We start from the raw sequence: 25,918 nt of genomic DNA on the forward strand, positions 1-25,918 counted from the left end.
TTACAGGCTTGAGCCAACGCGCCCGGCCCCATTTGCCTTTTGAGGGCTGATACATGATGCTGGTCACAGCAGTTCATTTGGAAGAGGGTTTTGAGTGACTCACCTTCATCCTTAACTTTTCCTTTGGCATAAAGAGTTTGGGAGTCCTGAGATTTTTCTATTTGCCTTTACACTGGAAATAAGGTTTTCCATTTGTTCACCAGCCACTTTGTGAAATCAGCATTTTCTCTTCTCTGGTCTATGTTGATTCTTTGAAGTTTGAGGGCAGGGCCCCACGTTCTTCTTTCTAACATTTGATGACCCCTCCTCGTTCCACTGGCCAAAGTCTCCCCTATCACAGCCCTGGCACAGACCACCCCATTCTCTTCCTTTCTGTGTGTAGATGGACTGGGCAGAGGCAGCGTGTTCTGTCTGGAAGAGGGGACTGGGCCTTGGATGCCATGTCCAGAGCAAGCTCAGATGTCTGCAGCCGTAAACTATCCTGCTGTTGGCTGTGCTTCTGTGGCTCAGAATTAACAGTTAATTTCAAGGCAACCTTTCTCCATCCCAGATTACTAACAGAGCTTTCCAAAGAATCTGTAACTTACCTGTAGCTCTTTCCTTGCCAGCGGAGAACATAACCACCCGATGGGTTCGTCCTGCCCACTGCATAAACAAAATCAATTCACAGCATTTCAGTAAAGAAAGAATTTAATTGACATGATGCTGGCCACGGGTAGGAGACAGAGTTCTTACTCAAATCAGCCTCATCAAAGGCTCAGAGGCTAGGGTTTTTCAAAGGTAGTTTCAGGTATGGGGGACTAGGCAATGGGGCTTACTGCTGACTGATTGGGGTACCATCATAGGGGTGTGAGAAATGGTCTTCTGTGGGCTGAATCACTTGTGGGTGGGTCTACAGGAGTGATTGGTGGGTCCAGGTGGAGCCGTGGTGTCAGACATGCAAAAAACCTGAAAAGACAATTCAAAAGGCCAATCTTAGGTTCCACAATAGTGATGTCATCTGCAGGGGTAATTGGGAAAGTTGCATATCTTATGATGTCCAGAATAATGGCTGGCAATAATTTATATCTGTACCTAAGCAGAATTCAGGCTCCCCTCCTTCCCTTAGCCCAGTGGTCTCTCATTAGCTTTACAAAGGTGGTTGAGTTTGGGGGAAGGGCTCTTATCACTTAAACCATAACCTAAAAGTCTCCAAAAGTTAGCTTGACCTAAGCCCAGGAATAATTGAGGGCTTCTAGAGGCAAGATGGTGGGGGTGGTTAAATCAGATCTCTTTCACTACCATCATTTTCTCACTGCTATGATTTTTGTGAAGGCAGTTTCACGAGGGAAAAACAGAGGCCAGTCTGAGGGGACAGAGTGTGAAGCTGGTCACCTGGCCCTGTCCCCCCAGGTGGGTGGTGATGGATTCTTCTTACAGCTGCACACAGGCGTGCCATTGCCCCCAGGACCACTGTCTCCCAGCACCAAAATGTGCTGTGGGAGCTCACAGGAGAGAGAGGGTGTATTTTCACTGGGGCTCAGGCTGGCTTTGCCATGGAGCTTGAAGGGTGGTGGGCTTTGGCGTGCAGCAGGTGGAGGAAACCTATGTCAGGGCTGAGCTTAGCTGCAGGGAGGAGAGGAAGGAGTACTTGAGGGAGGGGAGCAGTCAGCATGCCCTGCAGAGCTGAGACCACCGAAGGCTCCTGAGAAGTGGGATTTGTGTGTGAGCTGTGTTTCAAGAAGGTCCACAGAGCAGTCATTTCTGGAAGAAATAAGGGCATTCCTGGAAGTGAGAAAACTCACTGATCGAGTTTCTCCAGGTGGGAGATAAAGATGTCCTTGTGGCAAGTGTGGGAAGGGCAGCTCCAGGAGCCACCTCTGAAGATCCAAGGAGCCAGAGCCAGGCTGCAGGACAGTAGTGCACACTCCCCCAGGAATTTCACGGAGAACAAAGAAGGCAGGGTCAGAGGTGAGGAAAGTGCCTCTGGTGGGGACTGCCCAGGCTGCTGGAAAGAGGGTGAAGGGGTCCCAGCAAGCAGGTGGGAGACCTGGAGGCAGGAGGGGAGTGGCCAGGGCAGTGCAGAGGTTTCTACTTAGTTGTCAGGACCTCAATCATCTGGGGGACTGAAGGGAGGTCCTGGTGTGAACGGAAGCACAAGGAGGCCACTGCAGTCTCAGATGACTCCAGGGTAGCCAGCGGTTCGGGGAGGATTGGGCTGTGAGGTCACAAGAGCTGGGTCCCAGGGTATGGATGGGGCAGACATCCCAGACCCACAGCTGCTCACACCATGACCGGCCAGCCTGCAGACCCTGGGCACAGCTGCTGGCCCTGACTAAGCTGGGGTGGTGGCCCTCTGTCACATCCTGCAGGGGCAGAGGCAGTAGGAGCCTGAAGGAGAGACCAGTACCAGGTGTCCTCACCTGGCTCCGTTCCTGCTGAGACCCACGGTCAGGTCCTGCTGCAAGGTGGGTGTAGGTGGCTCGTCCTGGCACTGTGGATGTGTGTTCTGGGATGATCCAGAAAGTGACTCAAGTCCTGATCATAATCTATGGAAGATTGTCCTTGGAACAGCATGGGAGAACTCCCCATGCTCTGAGGCATGAATGTTCACCCTCTCCAAGGCAGGCCTCGCATGGTCCTAGCCCTAGAGCCCCTGTGGCCCAGCAGCATCCTGAGTAGCAGGAGTTCAGGGGAAGGGTTTGAGGATATTTGATGTGGAAGGAAGCACGGGTTGTCTCTGAAGGTAACAACAGCAAGCATCTCAGGCATTTCGCAGACGATTTAGCACACACATCCGATTTCCTGATATCCGCATGCGTTTACTCAGCGCCCCGTTGGTGTGAAGCTGAGGGCCCAGAGAATGCTGCAGGCGTGGGGGAGACTCCCATCTTCGAGGTGTTTGCAATGATTCTTTCTCTTTAGGCAGCGATAGCTGGGCAGGGATCCCAACCACATGTATTGGACTGACTCAAGGCTCAATCTGGAGCATATTTAGATGTTTGGGTTTTATTGGATTCAGTGCATTCTTAAAAATACAAAGGTTCTGTCTGGACTTCATATACGTTACTTTGAAAAACCCTCTTGTTCATTTTATTGTTTTGGTTATTTCTGGGTTTGGAGTTGTGGGTTTAATGTTTGTTCAGGTACCAGAATGTGTCCCCTGTCTGTGGAGTCCACCTGAACCCAACCCATCATCAAACTGCTGTTTCTCAAATTCAGAATTCTGCTGTGAGCCAGTTTCCAGGTGCCGTCTAAGGGCAGTGTTCCGGGAGATGGTGTCTCCTGACGCACAGTCTGTAGTTCACCATCTGGCTGTTAAGGGTGGGATGCGTGCAGCGCGCCAATTAGACAGAATGTCAGTGTATCCGAGTCGTCTGAAAAAAATCTGTAAAATATTCTCTGCAGCATTCTAAACGCATTTGGAGACCTTGCTCTGCTGCGGGGCACTCTCTCCTCCTGCTTAGCTCTTTCTCTTAGGGACTAGGAGCGGACACTTACCAGCCAGGGGGATGCTAGGAGCAAATCTCCACATTGAGGCTGTGTTTGCAGTGCTAAGCTTTGCTGTCCTTTCTGGCAGGAAAAGCCCTGGTCAGGGAGCCCCAGACAGTGGCAGGTGATCCTGCCATAGTACAGTGCCTGGCAGTGCAGCAGATGCTCAGTAAACATTTGCCGTAGAAATGAATGCTCATTACTGCCAAGTGTAAGGAGCTTGTCTAAAAACTGTGCTAAGTCATCAAGAGCAGCCTATTGGTTGGACGGTGTATTGCCTTGTTTCTGCCTCTGTGGACGGTTGGGTTACTGTCGCACCCAGAGTCCCTTCTCTGAATATCTCTGCGGTTAGTCTCTCAGCTCTTAGCTATGGCTAAGGCCCTTCCCAGTGTGTGGTCATCTGACACCTCCGCTGATTGTCTCCTGAGAAGAGCACATTCTCATATCTGCACTCCATGCATTCCAGGTATGCTCCTTTCATTAGTTTTGACAGGTAATTGCTTTGGGTATTTCCCTTCAAAGGCTCTTCCCTCTCTGTTTCTGCCAAAAGCAATTATTGTCATCGTTCTTAATTGCAGCATTTCTAAAATGGCATTTGGCATCATACCCAGCGTAGCGAATGCATAGATGTAGCTTTCCTTATCTCAGTTGCAAATATTTTAAGAAGAAATGATGTAAATGTGCATCTTTAGAACAAAAAGAAAGAAAATATGTCATTTGGTAGATTTGTATAATCAGTGTTTGTGTTGGAATAACTGGGATTCTGTAGGACTGAGAGTAACAGGATATATTGTAATTGGTCACCCGAACAGGCAGCATTCAAAGATGTCACTGACAGAGAGAGTTCAGGAGCCTGGCAGTGTGGGCTACCATTTCAGAATCTCCAGATGCAGCGGAAGATTTGTTTACCAGACCCCTCAAGTTCACATCCCACAGCATTGTGAAATCTGGACCTGGGTGGTGTCACATCTAGCTTCCTGCATTGTTTCATCACCGTCACGCTGGAGCTTTGTTTACCATAAACACTAAGGCGAGAAAGTTCTGGAATGCAGCTACTAGAACTCTGAGGGTCTCTGTACCACTACTCCCTGATGGGGTGGGCGGGATCACTGGCATTGGCTCTGCGAAAACATCCACCTCTCAACTACAAGCCCCTGAGCTCGGGACATAGGCACTGTGGGGTCTTTGCTCTGCATGGTCAGCAGGGCAGCTGGGAAGTGATGGCCCTGAGTGTCCAGGCTGACACCAGATATCCAGGAATGGTGTTATTTTGAAGGGTCTCTGAGTAGAAAGTCAAACTAAGGCAGGGATGAAAATCATGCTAAACTGCAGCTTGTCATAACTGCAGCGGCCCCTTGAAGACCCCAGAAAGCAGAACTAGGGTCGGGGGTAGAAATCACAAGTAGCCAGGTTTTGGCCCTAGGACATACTGGAGAATTTTCTAGTGAACTGAGGTGGGCAGCTGCTGTAGAAGGTGCTGATTTCCCAGACTCTGAGAGCAACCAGAGAGTTGGGCTACTGTGGACCAGCTCTGTGGCCTTTCCATGCCTGGGCACCCACTGGTCCAGCCTAAAGTGAGGAAAGAACCACAGTTCCCGGTGTCCTCCTCACCCAGGGACCATGTGGACTGGCCAAGAACATCTTACACTGCAGGAAAGACTGTGTGTGTCCTCCCTGTAGGCATGGATGCCAGTTGGCTTTGCAAGGTCAGTAAGAAGGGGTCAGTTTGTCTGGTCTGGGATGATTCTGGTCAGAGCAAATGGCCATGGTTCACAGAGGACAAAGCATTTTTTAAAAAATGATTTTCAGATGCCCTCTCTCACCACTCCTATTTAACATGCTATTGGAAGTCCTAGCCGGGGCTATCAGGCAAAAGAAAAAAATAAAGCGCATCCAAATAGGAAGAGAGGAAGTCAACCTATCCCCGTTTGCAGACAACATGATTCTATATCTAGAAAACCTCACAGTCTCACCACAAAAGCTCCTTCATCTGATAAACAACTTAAGCAAAGTTTTAGGATGCAAAATTCACATACAGAAATTACTAACATTCCTATACACCAACAACAGCCAAACTAAGAGCCAAACCAGGAAAGGCAGTCCCATTTACAATTGCCAAAAAAAGAATAAAATACTTAGAAATACAGCTAACCAGGGAGGTAAAAAATATCTACAGTGAGAATTATAAAACACTGCTCAAAGTAATCAGAGATGACACAAACAAATGCAAAAACATCCCATGCTCATGGACAGGAAGAATCAATATCATTAAAATGGCCATACTGCCAAAGCAATGTACAGATTCAGTGCTATTCCTATTAAACAACTAACGGCATTCTTCATAGAACGAGAAAAAAAAACATTTAAAATTCATATGGGACCAAAAAAAGTGCCCAAATAGCTAAGGCAATCCTAAGAAAAAAGAAGAAAGCTGGAAGCATCACATTACCCTACCTCAGACTATACTACAGGGCTACCATAACCAAAACAGCATGGTAGTGGTACAAAAACAGGCACATCGACCAATGAAACAGAGGAGAGAACCCAGAAATAAGGCTGCACACCTATGACCATCTGATCTTCAACAAAGCTGAAAAAAATAAGCCATAGAGAAAAGACCCCCTATTCAATAAATGGTGCTAGGATAACTGTCTAGTCATATGTGGAAGATTGAAGCTGGTCTCCTTCCTTACACCATATACAAAAATCAACTCAAGATGGATTAAAGACTTAAATGTAAAACCCCAAACTATAAAAGCCCTGGAAGACAACCTAGGCAATACCACCCTGAAGATAGGAATGGACAAAGATTTCATGAAATAATGAGGACTCATGAACACAAAGAAGGAAACAGACACTGGGATCTTTTTTTTTTCTTCTTTGAGATGGAGTCTCACTCTGTCATCAGGCTAGAGTGCAGTGGTGTGATCTCGACTCACTGCAGCCTCCACCTCCTGGGTTCAAGCAATTCTCCTGCCTCAGCCTCCTGAGTAGCTGGAACTACAGGCACACACCACCATGCCCAGCTAATTTTTATATTTTGGGTAGAGACGGGGTTCTACCATGTTGGCCAGGATGGTCTCAATCTCTTGACCTATTGATCTGCCCACCTGAGCCTCTCAAAGTCCTGGGATTACAGGCATGAGCCACCATACCTGGCCAACACTGGGGTCTTCCCCCAGCTGGAGGGAGAGGAGCAGAAAAGTTAACTATTGAATACTAGGTTTAATACCTGGGTGATGAAATAGTCCGTACAACAAACTCCCATGACATGAGTTTACCTATGTAACAAATCTGCATATGTACCCTAGAACCTAAAATAAAAGTTAAAAAAAAAAAAGATTTTCCCAGTTCAACCAGTTAATCATTCCATCAAGCTGTTAGTCCTTTAAACTGATAATAGTCACAGATGATCAATGGTTTTGATGAGCAAAATGAAAATAATTGGTTTTTCTAGAAACTCTGTTACATCTGCATTTTAGAGCTCATATGGAAACCTCCTTGCTCAGCAGTTGTTTTTCCGGAGAGGACACAAAGGCCCACAGGTGTGCTCTGCACCTGTACATGACCCTGTGCTTTCCCGTTAGTGGCAGGGACTCAGAAACACTGCCAGCACCCTCCAGACCCACCCCGTGGCAGAAAGTGAGGTGAGAGCATCCACTCTGCTTTGTTGTTGGGCCTGTTTTTATCCAGTTCAGTCTCTTCCCTGGGGAGCAGGTGGCTCAGGAGATGACTTCCAGACCCCAAAGACAGATTCCGATGGGAGCAAACTTGCCCTTTGCAGCCTCTCTCTGCCACCAGCCAGGCACTGCCTCAGTTCTGTTTGTGTAGCCTTTGGTGCATGACCTCAGGGGCCCCATGGGAGGGGGCCAGCTAGCTCTGCTGGGTGAGCCAGCAGCTTCCCATCACAGCCTCCCCAGGTGCCTTGCTCACTCAAGGACTCAGGATTCCATGAGCTCCTGCTTTTCCAGGGCCAGGCAAAACTCTGCAGGTAAAGGATGCCTGGTCTTCGTTCTCACCTTAATGAGCAGTTTTCCAACATGGAAATGCTGGCTTCTTTCTGAATGTTTGAAAGGTTTTATAATCGTGGTGTTGGAAGGATATGTGGAATACTCTTGCATTCCACAGCCTGGATTCAGCAGCACTTTGCTGCATTTGCTCCAACTGTGTTTACAGATTCTAGAGGGCATATTTTGGGGAACAGTGTGAATGCAGCTACAGACCTGTGACTCTTAGAGGTCCAAGACACTTGGGCCTGAGCCTCCTGACAATGAAGGCATTTTAACAGGCAGTTCTGTCCCCTAACCAGCCCACATTCTCTCACAGCATTTGCTTTTGGTGTTGAACTCTTCCTCTGTTCTCTGTGGTTCTTTTGAACTAGAATTTAGTGCTATAAGCTTGATTAGATTTGGGTCCAAGGCTTTCGGGAGGAAGATATCTGGGGACGCTATGAGCCTGCTGGTGTACTCCCAGCACACGATCCTGCTGCCCATCGTGCCCTTGACCTCCTGGTATGTTCTTTGTCACTTGGTTAGGAAGTGACCTCCAGAACTCCATACAGACAAGCGTTCTCTTTCCCTTCACAGGGAGTCAAAACGGGTCTGGCAAGTCACCTGTGAGGTTGCTAGCACAGTGGTGTGAGCTCTGGTTCAACAACTTTTCACGTCTTAGCTTTAGTATCTATCAATGTTTCGTACCCAAGCAGTTGTCTTTGGAGGTTAACCACATTGACTTCTCAAATTTTAATTATTCTCCACACATTATTAATTAGCATTTACAGTAAACAAGGGCTTTTCCTCATTGATTGGGAAAGAACCACAATTCCTTTTAAAATGACAGGATAAAAGTTCAAGTATTTTTGGCCCTTATTAAATACTGAATAACTAGATTTCCTATCCGACAATTATTTTATTGCCATTTGTTTATATCATAAATATAGTGGATATTGATGATTACAAATGGGGCATTGAACTGTACTGTGGAATATTATACAGCCATTAAAAATGATGGTGTTGTACATGAATAGCATGAAAAATATGCATGATATTCATGATATATTAAGTGGGAAAGCAAGGAAGGTTTCCATATGTATAATATCCTATTTTTGTTTTTTGTTTTTTGTTTTTTGTTTTTGAGACAGAGTTTCGTTCATGTTACCCAGGCTGGAGTGCAATGGCGCTATCTCGGCTCACCGCAACCTCCGCCTCCTGGGTTCAGGCAATTCTCCTGCCTCAGCCTCCTGAGTAGCTGGGATTACAGGCACGCGCCACCATGCCTGGCTAAGTTTTGTATTTTTAGTAGAGACGGGGTTTCACCATGTTGGCCAGGATGGTCTCGATCTCTTGACCTCGTGATCCACCCGCCTCGGCCTCCCAAAGTGCTGGGATTACAGGCGTGAGCCACCGCGCCCGGCTAACCTATTTTTGTAAAAAGAAATCATACGTAACTTCTGTGTATCACATGCACATGTACCTAAGCATGTATAACAGTGTCAAAATGAACTCCTGGAGTCTCAGATTCATTGTGGCCTTAAGCAGGCAGGGTCCTCTTCCCAAGCAAGTCCCTGATGTTGCTGGACTCAGAAGTGGCGTCCTGATAGCTACCTCTGCCCTCAGAATGCCATGACTGCCCCCTTCCCCTGTGGAGGGAGAGGACCTGCAGGAAAACCTCCCCTAGGAAAACGGAGCCCTGGGAACCACCTCCGTGCAGAGGGAGCTGGCCTGGGAGTATGTTAGAGTCTGCCCAGCAGGATGAGGAAGGAGGAATCAGAACAGCAGCCCGGAAGGAGGGAGATGACCACCCAGGTCTCCCGAGCGGGTCAGCGGGAGCCCCACAACCCCTGGGGCAGTCTCCTACCCTGCCCTCCAGCACCTCACGCCTTGGGCATGGGAGGGAGAGGCCTCCTCTCTTCCCATGCAGGTTTCTGCCCCAAAGCTTATTTAATACATTTAGCTGCAAACTTTAAGTCCAAGCCTAAAAAGCAGGCAAGGGTGCCTGGTGCCAAGGGTTGGCCAGGAGATGACAAAGTCGGGCTGGATGGCCCCTGTTTAAGTACAAGCTTAAATGTTAAATTTTGGAGGTAAACATATTAAATGAGGAAAGCAAATTATACCTTAGACTAGGGTGGTTAGAAAATGCATTTTCAAAGACTGGCCAGAAATACTAGGGACAAAGACACCTGCCCACAAAGGTGAGAAGCAACAAGGCCCAGCCTCTTAGCCAACATAAATAGGGTGCACCGGGGACACAGAGATGGGGCCTGCACAGCTGCGCCTGCTGCCAGGCTGCACACTAGCCTGTTACTACACAGTGGTGCCAACGTGAGGCCTTCACTCTTCTGCCTGTGCTGTGTTGTGTTGGAACATGTTCCCAGCGGGCAGAGATTACCTTCCTAATTTGAAAATTTACACCTGGAAAAATGTTTGGAATCTTAAAGAAATATTTAAGTAAGCCATGTGTATTGTCACCTTAGAAATGAAAAGTTCTAGGCTGTTTCCTGTAAAAGAATCCCAGTAGCCCAGAACAGCCTGGTGTGACGGGACTTGGCGGTGACCCCTCTGTCCCTGCCTTCGTGACCTGGGAGGGGTCCAGGTACAGTGGGCAGCTCCTCCTTGGTGACACTTCAGGTGGGGCCATCCAGCCCTGCTTTGCTGCCTCCTGGACGACCCTCTGCACCAGGCACTCTTGCCTGCTTTTCTCCCCGGCAGAAGGCTGCTCCTTATTTAAGAGACAGATGAGGAGGATGACAAATACAGTGAGAAAAACACAACATTTTTTCCCATTCAGGGATGTTCGGTAATTAGTTTGGCATGAACCACCCCAGACCAAAATACAGAACATAAGCACAGCTGTGGTGGGATGTCCTCCCTGTCCCTGTCCGCATCCCACCCAGGTAGGCCACAACGACCCCCAGCAGGTGCAGGAAGCTCAGGAGGCACCCTTGCAGAAGTCAGGGGCCCATGATGGGAGATGCCACCAGAAACAAGCTCAAAGCTGGGGGTGGCCCCAGCATGCTGTCCCCTCTCCAAGGGGGACAGGTGTTTCTTCCAACCACACCCACCAGGCTTCATGGGTCTCTGGATGGCTCTGAGTGGGCGTGCCTTGCCAGGCTGCGCTTCCCGAGGACAGGCCCTCCGGCCCTTCAGCCAACACGACCCCACCCTGGAGGATGCTGTATGGGGGCTGGGGAGAGGCTAGGCACCCGCTGGCTGCTTCACCTCAGGCACTACACATGTGGGAGATGGGACTGGTGGTGCCCCCTGCCCTTGGGCTTCTGGTGATGAACAAGTTCCCATGTCAGAGCGTTGGGGAGGGGTTTGCCTTGGCCTCTGCCTCACACCGCTGCCTCCACAGCCCCCTGTGCAGCAGGCTGGTCTGGGCATCTGTGTCTGGGCTCCCGAAGGTGCAGGGGGAGCAGCAAGCATGAGTCTGAGTCTGGAGACACAGGCCACGTGTCGTCCTGCAGGAGCTCTGAGTGCCACTGCCTCACACCCAGCTCTGCCTTGTGGTACTCGTGATCACCTCCTGCCTGCTGTCATATCCATTCTGCAGAAGAACAAACTGAGGCCTAGGGTTAGCAGCATGCTCAGGGGCAGCCAGGAACTGCGGGGCGGGATCCCTGCATGCCTGGGCCCATCCTTCCTATCTCCTGTCTCCACCTGGGGAGCTGTAGCCCGTCGTCAGAATTGCTGGGGGCCTGTTTAAATGGATGGCTATGGACCATGCTGCACAGTGACCCCATTCCAGCCTCCACATTCCAAGGCTGGGCCTCAGCCCAGGGTGTGCTTGGAACCATGAAGAAACTTAAAAAAATAAAAACACTCTCCAGGCAAATTAAACCAGAACCCCTGGGGTGTGGGTACTTACAGCAGTTTGGGAGGAGTGGGGCTTCCGGCAGGGGGCGGGTGTGCAGTCGATGAGTATCAGGCAGGGAGGTCCTGCCACAAGCCTGGAGGGACCCAGTGCTGCATTTCAGGAGGGGTGTCCGGTCACCCTCTGCCCTGCCTCCACCTGACTCTGCCCCCACAGCCTCAGATGTCCACGTCCAAAATGTGAGATCGTGCTGCTAATTTTCCTCTGAAGGTGTGGGTCTGTGGGAGTGCACAAAGTGCTGTGCAGCACACACGGGCCTCGGCTGTGTGCACTCAGGACAGCAGAGCCTGTGCCGGTGACAGCATCCAGGAGTAGCTCTGTGCACCGGCGCCAAGTGACCACGGGACCACGGAAGCCACGTTGTTCTGGTCACAGCAGATTTTATACAAAGAACTACCAGGGTACAAGAAGTGCTATTGTTCTGGTTTCTCTTAAGGTAAGAAAAATCAGTCACTTTCTATAATAAAAGAACTTGGACCTGATCATGCATCTCCATCTGGGCTGGAAGAGAAGGGCCAGCGGAGCTGGGCTCATGCCTGCCATTGAATGGCGACTACGTTTCCGTTTCTCTCTTCCTTTCCCTCCATCTCCTGATTCATGGTAGAAACCCATCGAATCTGGAAGCACCACAAACGAAGAGGCAGAATCAGGAGGCAAGGGAGGTGGGATGCTGAGTACGCTGTTCTCCCGCCTTGGTCTTGCTACATCAGGACCCATGTTTTAAGCTCGTTCCCTGAGATGGACTGGGCTGACTGCTTTCACCTGTGGCTCCTCGAGACATGGAAAATGGTATCCAGCAGTACACTCCATCACACCAGTCAATCAGAACTCCTCCTGCAGGCCTTTTCCTCATGGCTGCCTCCAGAAAGAATCCTGGCTGTTACCATTTGGGTCAGAAGTGGTGAGGATTGCAGAGAACTCAGCCAGTCAGACACGTGGCTGGTATTAAACCCCCACCTTTGGAAGGAGTGGTCACAAGGACTTCAGCAGCCCCCCTTGCAGAAAGAGAGTCTCATCCCTCAGCCCCTGTTATTTGCCATGAAAGAGGAGTGTTCAATGACTGTGATGGCCCTGAACTCTGACCTCTGTGTGAGAACTAGCTAGGCTTCCTGCTCTGCCCAGATTCTGGAGGAAGTTTTGTGGCTGTCACTTGAGACATAAATCAAGCTTTCTTGAATGGACGATGTGATTGGAAATATTTGCTCCTAAATGTATCGGAGGCAAGCTGTGATCTAAGCCAATGGCCAATCTCAGGAGGCTTCGCTTCCCAGCTTTCCTTTCCCCATTTGCTGGTTCTTAGAGCTGCTCCCCAGCCCTTTTGGGATGAAGCAGCTTCAGCCCTCATGCCCCTTCTCCCAGTCCTGCTGACACTTGGTGGTCACTGATGACAGCAGCAGGATGGCCTCCCATGAGCCAGGCCTCCCAGGCCACCCACCCTCAGCTGCCGCTCTCTGTGGAGTTGCACGTAGGTTAGGGGCAGGTGACTCTGAGATGGAAGGAGGGTGTGGGGAAGCATGGGAAGATCTAGGGCACCACTTCCCAGAGCTGCCCATTGTCCAAAGAGAGCATGAGCTGCAGCAAGCATGATGCAGGTGACGGCTGGAGTTGTACCTCTCTGTGTCCATGTCTCAGGAGAGCAGGTGCAGCCCCCACCTCCAACGTGATGCCCTGCATTGCCTCTGCGTGATGTGGCACCATGGGTGACATGCTCACTGTTACCCCATCTGTTCACAGGCCATGCAAAGGGGTTCATCTCCACTCACACCAGAGGCTTAAAGAGGATCCTGGACCCACATACCTGCCCTTTGGCTCCGTGACCAGTGCTTTTATAATTACAAAACCATGGAGAAATTAAGTCACAGGAAGCCTGTGTGGTATACACTAGTGATAAAGCAAGTCCCATGAGGTTTGGGACAGCAGGTGACTTTCTAGGGAAAGGGCAGTGACCCAGGAGCCCAACCTGCTCGGCCAGCTCCCACACTCCATCCTGTGGTTCAGAGCGTGTTTCCTCCCCTCTGTGAACCTGGTCTCCACCCCACTGTGAGGACAGGGGCTCTCGCCTCATTCAGGGAGCTGCTGGGAGGACAAAATGGAATATTTGTAAAAGTCATTTCCTAGATAAAGGGAAGCATGTCGTGTGAGAGTCTCTTGATATTTAATTGATGTTTATGTCATTGAAATTGAAATAATGAGAAAATGAATCCAAATCCACAACTCAAAATAACACTTTTAATGTCATCTATAAGAGCCAGGTCTTCCTAGGGAGTCTGGAGAGAAGACAGCCTCTTTGATGTGATGAGATTGCAGGTTCCTCCCCACTGGATGCACTCTCCTGTTTGGCTGGAAGGTGTCACATAAATGAGTTACTGCTGTGTTCCTCAGAATTGCACCTCGAGGAATTCCCAGCATACTGATAAGAACCTGTTCTAGCCGAGGCCTTTCCCAAACCCTGTGTATTCCGTTGAAGATACTGTAAAGCCTCTGAAATGTTGGGAGCGTGCACCGTCACCAGATCAGTTTTTCTAAACCATTTAGTCTAGAATGTTGTTTTAGGGAAACTAAGCTGATTTTCAGGCAAAAAGTTAGAAGTCACCACGGGCAGTCTACATCAAAAAGTCACTCATTGCCTGGAAGCTTCCAGCCCCCGACAGGCCCCTGTGACTGAGCACCAGTCACTGCCCACTTGCTTCCCTGAATGCACCAACCACTCAGGCACTGACCATGCCAGTGCCAACCCGGTGTGGGGCACCCTAGAGGGCCCATGTGACTGCTCCGCCAGCTGTGTGCTTCCCAGGAAGATTTGCTCCTGGTTAGTTATGTATGGCTATGGCACAAATTTCCTGAAATTTGGCTTCAAAATTAGTAGTTGGCCCCTCCCAGGGCTCTCAGGTCAGCCCAGAAGGTTCTGCCCACATCGCCTGGGCCGTTCTTTCCCTACACTCAACAGGTGCCTAAGCCTCGCTTCTCCCTGCAGCCTCTCTAGCCAGGGTGCCCACCAACTGCTCTAACCCTTCCATGATGACTACCTTCCAGAAGGAAGCAGAGCCTGCCAGTCTGAGTGGTCAGCACAGGTCACAAGGCCACATAGCAGGGTGGGGACAAGATCCCATGTCCAATGGGTGGAGCTGGTGTGCATGGGATAGAAGGAGCTCACAGTAGCCCTGGAAGACCTTGCTGTTTACAAACAAATCGATGCCTCACACAGGCTGCCTGACTACTTAGCTAAATGTAGCCTAAGCTGGTATCATATGAAAGGAAGCATGTGGCTCCAGGAAGCTGACTTGTGTGCTTAGGAAAGACTGGAAGCAGCAGCAGAATCGGAGGTGAGAAGGGCAGCTATAGGGTGTCGGGCAGTTCGGACACCAGCTTTGCCAGACTGAGTTCCTCCACTCCCAGTGCCCTGACCTTGGAGGTTCCAGGCAGCACGTCAGGGGCATGACCCTCAAAGGCCAAGGGTGACCCAGCCAGCAAGCCTGAACTTGGGGGCTTTGGCAATGCATTCTAAGTGCTAGTGGTGACACGCATTGCTGTGTTCTAATTAAGGTGAAATGTCCAAAGCAGACAGATTGCAGTCCTGTTTCAGCCAGGCTCGCCCACCAAGCCCTGGCTATCACTTCGGATGAAGGGCTGCTGATTATCAGAGAAGGCCCCTTCTCCACCCCTCTGCCAGGTTTTGAAAGATGAAGATTGGGGTGATAAGTGAAATAACTTTCTCATTTATATTGATTCATGGGTATTTTGGATTATCTATATGGAACTTTTAAGCTGAACAGCAATGACCCAGAGAAGTGGCTCCTCTGAGCTTCTACCTCGGTGTGCAAACTGAGGGGTATCATCGCCCTTTTCTCTTTTTGCTTCTTGATTTGTGAGACACGTTTGCTAGGTTTACACTGCATTTGTCTAACTCTGGCCCTAAACAGTGCTGTCCAGTAGAATTTCCCATGGTAGTGGAAGTACTGGTGTGATGGCTACCAGCCGTGTTCCACTGCAGAGTTTAAATGTGGTGGTTGCAACTGAGAAACCAAACCTTTAACTGCATTTCATTTTAATTAGCTTTCATTTAAATGGCCACACGAGGCTAGTGGTTGCTATACAGAAAGTCCAGTTCTAGGGTTTTTTCTCTGCTTTTTACCAATTTATACTTCAGTTCGTTTTCTTTTTTCTGCTCTTTTAGCTGAAACTTATGACACATTGTTGAATAATAATGGATTGTATGTACCCAACCTGGCTCCTCAGTTGTACAATTGTGTTTAAACATGTCTAATAATATTTGCTCTTTCTCTTTCTTCTTCCTTTCCCTCCCCTCTTCCTCTCTCCCTTCCTTCATTTCTCTCTCTTTCTTTCCTCTTATTTTTTTTCTTTTCTTTTCTTTGAGACAGGGCCTCACTCAGTCACCCAGGCTGGACTCAAGCTTCTGGGCTCAAGCAATCCTCTTGCCTCAGCCTCCTGGATTGCTGGGACTGCAGGCACTCACCACAGTACCTGGGTTAATACTTGCTATTTTTAACAAATATTCTCTGTGATGTTAAGGGATTCTCATTATTTTACTATTTAGGGTTTTAAAAATTAGAAATGGCCACTGAATTTCACCAAGTAGCTTTTCAGTCTCTTGATACAAACATGTTCCACTTTTCAAGTGACCTTTATGATCACCATCTCGAAACCTAGGTTGCTACCAGAGCTTAACAAGTCCCACTTCCCAGACTGCCTCATCTAAACACTTTTGTTTGTTTCTCACTACCTCCATCTGCAAATCCTTTTTTTTTTTTCATGAAATCTCAACTGCCCACTGCTTTCATGGCTGTGCTTCTCTCCTCTCAGAGGTGGCCCTGCCTGCCTCCCCTTCTATTCCCATGCTGTCCTGTGCCTCGGCACACTCTCCAACAGAAGGATTTGCTGCCTTTCCCAAATTTACTGCACCAAATTTGAATCACTTACATCCAACACTGAACTGATGGCCTGTTCCTGCATTATTTTGCTTTGGCCTACACAATGTTTCTTAAAAATGTAAATATTTAAAAATGGGTATCTTTATGATACACTTCAAATATTAAAGTTGTAAAAGGCAAATGATACTACAAGGCTGATGAAGATAATAGTCTCCAGCCCCTTCTTCGCCCCTCCTCATCCGAGTTCTCAGCCCTATGGTAGCATCTCTTTTATGTCTTCTCTGGTATTTATTTTATTTCTAAACAGCATACTTATGCTGCTGTTTCTTTTCTTTCTTCCTCCCAATTTACATCAGTGTCCATTAGATTTCTAACAAGAATAAGGATCAATCTCTCCTGTGCTGTTCTCACCACCCAAGTATAATTTATTATCCCGCCAGCGTCTTGACAGAATCACTTCACATTGCTGGTGTACATCATTGCCATCACAGTGAGCCACATAAGATTCAACATTTTCTTTCTTCATAACTTGACGCTTTTCCTCGTTTTTCTGTTGCTGGGTTTTTCACCTACCTGTCAATAGTTAGGCATCAAACCTCGGGCCAGAACAGCAACAGCAAAACATTCTCCAGATACCACATTCATGAGGTGATCTCAGGGTTCCATTTTTTTCTCTTAGAGCCACTTCCTTTGGATTCCCCTTCCTTGCCTATTGGGGATCCTCAGGCAGGGGTCTGGCTCCAAGTAGGCGCCTGAGGCTCCTCCTCACAGTTGGGATCTGGTCCCAGGTAGGCGCCATGAGCTTCCTCCCCACAGTCGGGATCGGATCCCAGGTAGGCACCTGATCCTCCTCCTCACAGTTGGGATCTGGTCCCAGGTAGGTGCCGTGGCCCGCCCTTCAGGAGGCTGCAGCCACAGAGTCCAGGACTCCACCTGAACACGGTTCCCTGCGGCGTCCTCAGCCCTTGCCAGTGCAGGGGAAGGGCACCATGGCCTCTGTCTTGCTTCTCCCCCGCTCTGCCTGGCTACTTAACACAGCTGCTTCTGTCTGCAAGGCTGCAGGGACATCTCTTGGAGTTGTCCTTTCAAATTCTTGGCTGTCCTTTCCGTGAGGTTGCGAAGCAGAGGGAGAAACTCCCGTCTTCCCCGCCCCAGACGGTTCCTGCCCGGAGGGCGCGGCCGTTGCTACGCATGCGCCCCAGCGCTGTGGTTGTACTTCCGGCTGCGCTTCCGGCTGTCTTCGGCCTCAGCGTCCTGAGCCCTCGAGTCCGCGTCCTCACGTCCTCACAGCTGCCAGCTCTGCTGCCTCACGTGCTGTTCAATAAGGAACCAATGAAGGGAAGACTTTACCCAGCCATTGAAGGGATCAGATGATAAGCTCTAGACACTTGAATCAAATCCTACTGTAATGCAAAGACTTTGTCGTGGTATGAATTTAGTATCTTAAAATTTAAAGCAGGAATTAGTATCATACAGCATATAATTATTGCATTATAATTTATGCATTAGTTATTTTATTATACATTATCTTATTATTTATTTATTTTGAGACAAGGCCTCACTCTGTGGCCCAGGCTGGAATGCAGTGGTGTGATCCAGACTCAAGGCAACGTGGACCTCCAGGCTCAAGTGATCCTCCCACTTCAGCCTCCTGAGTAGCTGGAACTGCAGGCCTGCGCTGCTACCTCCAGCTAATTTTTAAATATTTTCTATAGAGACAGGGTCTTACTGTGTTGCCCAGACTGATCTCAAAGTCTTGGGCTCAAGGGATCCTCCTGCCTTGACCTGCCAAAGTGTTGGGATTACAAACATGAGTCACCACACCCAGCCCATTATTTTAAAATAACAATATTATATAATTGTTACTATCATCAAGGCAGAAATTTGTCATTTTGTGGTGAAGAGTTGAACCTTCAAAATAACCAGCCACAAAACTGTCAGAGCTTGCTGTTTTGTAGGAGACCGACAAAACTTTGCTGATCATGTGCAGAGTCTTCACTGGAGGCCTAGACATCTTCACTTTCTTCTCCACCTTGTTCACTCTCTGCTGGGAACCCTATCCTGATACCTCTCCACCACCTCCTCTATACACCAGCATTAGAGGTGCTCGGTTTACGAGCTTAGCACTGAAATAACTCTACAACTTAGACTGTAAGCTCCCTTACATGGGGGCTGATGCCTGGTGAGCCCAAGGCACATCTGGAGTTTCCAGTGATGGCTTTAAAATGTTCACCTGTTTTGAACATTTTAAAAGAAAACCAACATTTTCTTTAAATATGTTAACATTAATGTAATATGAATTTATGGATCTATTAAATATTGATATGTAATTTTATTTTATAATAAATAATATTTTCACTTTTATTGAAAGTATTTAGAAAGTATTTTCATCTGCAAAACTTAGCTCACGCCCAGCTTTTCAGAGACATTTCTGTATTCTTGAAAGTAAAACACTTCTGTGTTCACACCAAAGCTGTGTGTTCTCCGTGAGTGTATTCCTGCACAGGTCTGGGTGGCATGTGTCTGAGAGTTTGTTTGTTAGTTTTTACCTAGGATAGCACATTGCTTTTCCAATATTGAGGTTTAAGTAAAAGATAAAATTTTAGAGGTCTCAAATATAGTATAAATACCATGGATATGTAAGAAAAAGTCCTGGATTTAAACATGGATTCTGTCACTGTTGGGCAATATTGAAAAATCATTAAATGATTCTAACCCTAGTGCTTTGCATCTGGAAGATAATGCAATGTTTTTATGACTTACCTTTACCAAGTGGTTAAGACCAAATAAGAGATCTAAAAATGTTTAAGCTATGCATTATGCAAATTATTTGATAACTCCACGAAGGTAACGTAAGATTTTGTTGCTAATAAGGCATCTTGAGAGGACCAAACTCTTATTCCCCGGGAGTCTTCCTCCCCCACAGGCCCAAGTCTGCAAGACTTAAGCTAATACCCAGTGGTGCCCATTTCATCACACTGGGAAATGCCGATCACAAGAAATATTAAAGATTCAGAAAGCACATAGTATATATTGCTCTTAAAATTCAGAAAGAACATAGTATACATTGAATTACTCAAATGCTTTCTGTCACCATGTGATTATTCCTCCAAAGCTAATTGAGATGAACCCACAAGCTAACTATAGCCTCAATAATTGTGTTGGTGTGTGTTTCACAGAAAAGGAGTTAGTGAGGCAGTTATCTCATTAATGGCTTTTCCATTTGTGACACTTCTGTCACCTTGTGCCTGCCTCATTCTGCTTCTCTCTTTTCCAGCCTGCAGTGGCGTCTGGGACAACATCACGTGCTGGCGGCCTGCCAATGTGGGAGAGACAGTTACGGTGCCCTGCCCAAAAGTCTTCAGCAATTTTTACAGCAAAGCAGGTACCGTCTGTGGATTGAGTTCCTTAGCTCCCCCACGGTGTTTGCGTCTGAGCATCCATTTTTTCCATCCAAGAAGCAGGAAAATCACTTTCCTTCAGGCATTTCCTGCTACCCTGGGGGTCAGGGAACAGCTGTGGCACATTGGGGTGAGTGCCCATCTTAGGGAGCAGGAGGGCATTGCCTACCTTCATCCAAACCCCGGAGAGCAGGGCAACTGCAGGGAAAGAACCAGGGGACACAGGAGCCAAATGGAAACCAAAGCATGGGAAAAGTGCATGAGAGTGGGGGGAATGCAAGGGGTTCATAAAGGAGGCTCCCCTCCTTCTGCTGAGTTGGTCTGTGAACCCCAGAGAACATGCTCTAGAAGGTTCTGGGAAGTGGGAAAGTGTGGCACCCAGAGCTTCCATGCTCAGGAGAGAGGCCCCAGGATGCACTTAGTGTACTGAACCCACTCCCCCGACATACTTGCTGCCTCACAGGTTTGATGCTGCCTGGAATTTGTAGTTTCTCTGAGGTTCCAGGCTCCTTCTCTGTGTCCAGGGCATGTTCCATGTGCGGTGCTGCAAATATCTCTTGGCTGAATCTTCACAGAAGGGTTTTGATTATTTTTGTGAGTGATTCAGAGTTTCATAATGTGAAGAAATTCTCTTTAGAAAAATAGAAAACATAAGAAACATCTGGAAACAGAAAGCATAATACCTTGGAGTGCTATGGAGAATTTGCTTTTATCTTGGACAGAGGTTAAAGGGTAAAGACGCTGGGAAGTAATAATGTTGAAGTGTTAAAGCAAAAGATTAGAACAGAGATTAGGACAGAGGAAAAGCAGATTCTGAAAGGAAGATTTTTTTACTTCCTCACCCCGAGTTGCCAGCAGAGCAGCCTAAAGGTGGGGACCATGCTTGTGTCAGCATCATTGGCCACCCCCAAGTTAGAATCTATGTCACTTTAGAGGACCTGAACTTTAAGAACTGCCCCTCCGGTCAGTAGCATTTCTACTAATCAGCTTGGGCTACATCCATTCTTCCAGAGATCTGGAGTGAATTGGCATGGACTCCAGCTTTTCCTAGTCAATGGCATGGTTCTGAGGCTTCCAGAAAGCATCCAGCAGTCTTGTGGTTTCCACATTGGCAAACACCAGAATGCAAACTCCTGCCCTGCAGAGTTAGGACCTGGGATGCAAGCCCTCTCCCCACCCGAGCAAGACTTTACCCCTCTCCCACCCGGGCTGGACTTCACCGCTGGTGCTCGGGGAAAGCTGTGAGGATTAGGTGCTTCTGGTATTTCCTGTCCCCATCCCCTCCAGGAGGCAGTGAGCCAACCGTCTGCATAGAGGGGAACAAGGGAAGCAGAGAGCTGGGGCGAGAGGCAGGAGGACTCACCACGGGACGACAGCCTTCCGTGAGCAGCTCTTGTTCATGCCCCATGCTCAGCGCCCTGGAGGGAGCTCTGACAGCTGTGTGCTGGCTTTTGTCCCTTGACTTGCTCTCCGTGTTTCCAGTTGCTCCTGGTGCCCACCTGCCAATTCTGCATGGTGCTGTTGTAGCCAGACCCAGGGCAGCAGCTCAGCCCCCTCCAGCACAGACATAGGTCCAGGTGCAGCAGACAAAGGGGCATCAGCGCAGCCCTGAGTGGAGGATGATGTAGGCTCATGGGGCTTGGAATAGTTGCTGAGAAGCACTGAAGCCCTAAGGCAGGCCTTCAAGTATTCTTTGTCTGGCAAGTGGGCGAGAGGATAGCGCCCCCCCTGCCCCCAACCTTTCTTTGCATCTTCCTGGCTTCTCTGCCCCTCCTGGGCATCACTGCACCTCCCTGATCTCTCTGCAGGTTGCCATTTCTTGTCCTTCCACATCCGCCCCATGTGTCTCAGGAGTGAGAAGTCAGAAAGGATGGAGAACCTGCGAGAGAATCTGCACTTCATAGAATGACTTACTGGCTTAGTTTTTTGAGTTTTATTTAAGCATCTTCTTTGGATTGGTAAACACTGATCCTTGTATGAAGGAAAAAGGGCTGCATCTCGCAGAGGATGAGTGACAGGCTTAGCTCCCACCCAAGTCCTGGCTCCAGGCTCAGGATAGGACCTGCAAGTGCCCTGCTCAGTTGAGAGCCAAGCTGTCAGGTGTGGCACTTGGCCCATCGCTCACCAGCAGTGTGACTTTGGGCAAGTGGCACAACTTCCCTCAGCCTCAGCCATCTCGTCTCTGAGGTTAATGAGAGAGTTGCCTCCTGTGGTTGTCGGGATTAACTGGGCTGTTGCAAGCACAGAGCCCGGCGTTCCTGAGAGCTCGGTGAGTCATAGCTGCCACTACCACATGACTATTATCATTATAACAACCATTACGAGTGCTGTTCCTGAGTCTGTAGTGGGCACATCATTTTTGTTTGTGGGCCTGTCTCCTTGTCCATAAATTGGGGCAGTGGAACCAGACCTCTAGGAGTATTGCCCCCTTTAGGGCTCTGTTTTGCCTCCACCGTGTATGGGGGCCTCTGCAGCTAAGCAGCCCCCAGAGCCCCCTGGAGCTCACTGTGTGAGGTGTGGGTCTTGTAGTCAGAGCCCCCAGTTGGTGACAGTGTCGGGGTGCCAATGGGTAGGACCAGCCCTGTGGCCTTGCTGAGACCAGCCTCCTACCCACTCCTCCCTGGTAGAGTCAGGGCCTGGCCGGGCCCTCTCTCTGCCTCTCACCAGTGCATGACAAGAATCACACATGCACCCCACTCAGACTACTAAGTCCTCAAAGCTTTGTTTTCCTCTTCTGTAAAATGGGAACAGCAGTGCCCACCAAGTCTGTCTTGCAAGGTTTTCTTGAAATTAAAAAGTCATGAGAGTGAATATATTGGATAACTCCAAAGCCCCAGGCCCTTCCAGTCCCCCAGGCAGGGAGACAGGTGCCCCGCCCCGGCCACACCAGGCTCAGGGGTGCATGGAGGGGTCCGGCCTCGTGGGCTCTGCGGTGGGGTGATCCTGAGGCCATGCAGCCATGCTCAGGGCAAGGCTGGCATGGGGTTCAGTGCCCGGTTTCATTCTTATGCCTCGGACACCCTTGAGAGCTTTATCACTGTTCTGTGTGGCCCCATCTGCTAAGGACACACACAAATACAAAGAACATCGAATTTCTGAGCTTACATATGATTTTACTTCTTTAGGAGCAAATGATGATATTGTAAGGGCATAACTGCCTTGGTTTCATGTGATTAAACTGTAATTCCTCCATCCTTTCTTCCAATACCAGTGGCCAAGTGGAACCTGCCCTACTGGGTCAGGGTTGGTGGTGAGGGCCCAGCAGGGAGGAGGGAGGGTGCTGTCAGGACCTGGGGCAGGTGAAGCACCTGGCTCCAGGATGGTCAGTGCTTGGCTGCAAATATCACTTATGGTGGCAGAACGTAAGAATCTATTAAGAATTTTCATTCTGACCCAAAAGAGCTACACTTCCAGCTGTGGTAATGATGATTTATGACACAGTGCATTCACTCACATCTCAGGCCCCCGAGAGGTGGCCTGCTGGCCAGGTCACATGGACAAGGAGGCCAAGGAAGTTTTTTCGAGGGGCAGCCATGTCTCCTAGCTGACCCCTGGGCATGGGAAACATTTTAAGATAGCACAGGCTCAGCACGGACCAAATGGTGCCTTCTAAGGCCAGTTTTCATGGACTTGCAAATAAAATATCTGAACTTCACTTTCCAGGAAACATAAGCAAAAACTGTACGAGTGATGGGTGGTCGGAGACTTTCCCGGATTTCATAGATGCCTGTGGCTACAGCGACCCGGAGGATGAGGGCAAGGTAGGCTCCCGTGTGGTGCTGCGGCGGTTGGGTTCCGTGTCCTCACATTGCAGCAGCAGCTCCTCCCACCCGGCAAGAATTATTCAGATGTTTCCCCTAAATAATCCTCTGAGTACCAACACTACTTCCATTTTCCAAATTAAGCAATGACCCTGTTTCCATTCTCCTGTCAGCACTTGGAATTGTTGGATTGTTCGTCATTTTGCAGGCAGGGAAAGGCAGGTTTTCTTGATCTGCTGTCTGTGTGTCTGGAAGATGGTGAAGAGAACCTGAGAGTGGTCCCACCTGCCTGAAAGTAACTGTTCAGATGGGTCCTGGAGAGTGCGTCCTTTCTGCATTTGGATTTCCTGCCCCATTTAAGATTTTGCCGCATTCTGGGACATTGAGCAGCCAGTGCCCTGGTTTCTTGAGCCCTGAGCCTACAGCAGGAGATGTGACCACAGCTAGGGTGTCTTTTCAAGCTGAGAGACCTGGTTTGTCCTTGGCCAAGAGGCATCTGGGAGCCGGGGGCCCAGAATGAGTTGGGGACACCCCCATCAGGGCTGCACAAACTTGCCACAGTGTTCTGGGGCTCTCAGTATGATGTTCACTGTGAACCCTTCTGCAGGGCTGTGATCTTTCAGTAATGAGGATATTTTTCCTGAGTGTGGGATGTGTGGCCTTAAGCTCTGCTCCCGTCCATCCGCAAACTTCCCCAGCCCCACCTCAGGCGGCTGCTCCTCCTGAGGGTTCACTCCGCTGCAACGTCCACCTGTGGTTTGTTTTATCACCAGACAGACCGCCATCCTCCCCCGCAGCCCTGGCAGCACCATGTGGATGGCACGCGCCGTACCAACCTGCAGCCAGAGGTGTGTGCAGAGCGTGGTCCCCACACAGGGCGAGACGGGGGCTGGGGATGCGTTGGAGGCTGCTTTAAGGAGCCCCGGGAAGTATCACACTCCCCACATACAGATGTTCTACAAGCCCACAGAATTCCCAGCAAAACCATCAGCTCCCGGGTGAATCACCTCCTGCCCTGCCCCTGCTCCGCCTGCCCCCCCTGGATGTGTGGCTTCTGCCCTCTGGGTCCCCAGGGGACAGCGATGCTGCCTGACTGCTTCTTGGGGGCATGAGCCTGACTTCTTTCTCACAGAGGCTTCCTTTGCTCACTTCTCTAAGATTCACAACTCTAAGCCAGCTCTTTCTCCACCAGATTATTAACCCTAGGAAAGGCAGTGAGTCGTGCTGGCTTCAGTGGCACGTATACTAAAATTGGAAGTAAGTGAGTAGCCAATATCCCAACAATTGGAAGATAAAACTCCTAACCCATGGAATATTAGTTCGTTTTCACACTGCTGATAAAGATGTACCCAAGACTGGGTAAGTTATAAAGAAAAAGAGGTTTGATAGACTCACAGTTCCACGTGGCTAGGGAGGTCTCATAATCATGGCAGAAGGTAAAAGGCACGTCTTACATGGCAGCAGACAAGAGAGAGAATGAGAGCCAGGCAAAAAGGGAAACCCCTTATAAAACCATCAGATCTCATCAGACTTATTCACTACCGTGAGAACAGTATGGGGAACCGCCTCATGACTCAATGATCTCCTACTGGGCCCCTCCCACCACACATCAGAATTATGGGAGCTACAATGCAGGATGAGATTTGGGTGAGGACATAGGCAAACCATATCACGTGGCCAGTGGATAAGGGTGATGGTGGCGGTGGCTGACGTTGGTGGGCATTACTGTGAGCCCGCTGTCATCACGTTACTTCAGTTAGGCTTGAAAACAACCCACTGCATGGATGGAGAAGCTGAGGCTTAGGGGAGAGGTGAGGTGTGCTCCCCACTCGAGAGCAGTCACAGCCAGGCCCCGTCGGTCTGATTCCCACGCAGTCTGCTTGTTGCCATCTGGTTGGGGCAGCTCCTGGCCCCTCTGCCCTCCCTGCATGGGTTGAAGGCACCTGCAGGAGCCACCTGGCTGGGGACCACATTGACCTGTGAACCGTCTAAGATGCGCTCTCCCCCATGGCATCCAATTGAATTGAGGGAAGACTAAGTTGAGTGTTGAGGTCCCAGCTCCGTCATGCACGGAGCCCTTGAGGAAGGCCCTTCTCTGGGAGGGTCCCCAGGTGCATGGCTGCACCAGCCCAGCCAGGGAGAAGGGGAACATTGTGGCCTCTGTCATCACACACCATGGTTGACAACTGGCTGTGGTGTGTGAAATCACAGCAGTGACAATCCCGTCTGCCCCAGGCTTCCATAGGAAAGGGAGCGGCCAGGCGTCTCGGGGACTCCTATAGCCTGGGTGGGATTCCAAGGTCCAGGTGGGATCCCCGGTGAATTGGGGGCACCACCTCTGAGTCTTCATCTTCATCTGCACCTGGCCAGCAGCCATGCCTGGGAGACATTAGGACAGAGTGCTGGTGAAGAGCAGAGACCAAGACCCCCAGCAGCGTCCCCCCGAGCCCCGTGTGTGTAGGCTCCTTCAGACCCCCAGCAGCATCCCCCCGAGCCCCTTGTGTGCAGGCTCCTTCAGACCCCC

General features: G+C 49.4%; 1 protein-coding gene across 1 annotated transcript in view; it reads left to right on the forward strand.

Moving 5' to 3' along the window:
* The window catches only part of VIPR2 (vasoactive intestinal peptide receptor 2), a 103,277-nt gene that overhangs the window by 9,192 nt on the left and 68,167 nt on the right, over nucleotides 1-25,918 (forward strand). The window contains exons 3-4 of the mRNA XM_017519272.2: nucleotides 19,510-19,617; nucleotides 23,297-23,394. Of these exons, the coding sequence (XP_017374761.1) occupies nucleotides 19,510-19,617; nucleotides 23,297-23,394 (206 nt within the window). The remainder of the gene's footprint in view (nucleotides 1-19,509; nucleotides 19,618-23,296; nucleotides 23,395-25,918) is intronic.

This window comes from Cebus imitator, unplaced genomic scaffold (assembly GCF_001604975.1).
Source record: "Cebus imitator isolate Cc_AM_T3 unplaced genomic scaffold, Cebus_imitator-1.0 Scaffold20, whole genome shotgun sequence".
NCBI lineage: Eukaryota > Metazoa > Chordata > Mammalia > Primates > Cebidae > Cebus > Cebus imitator.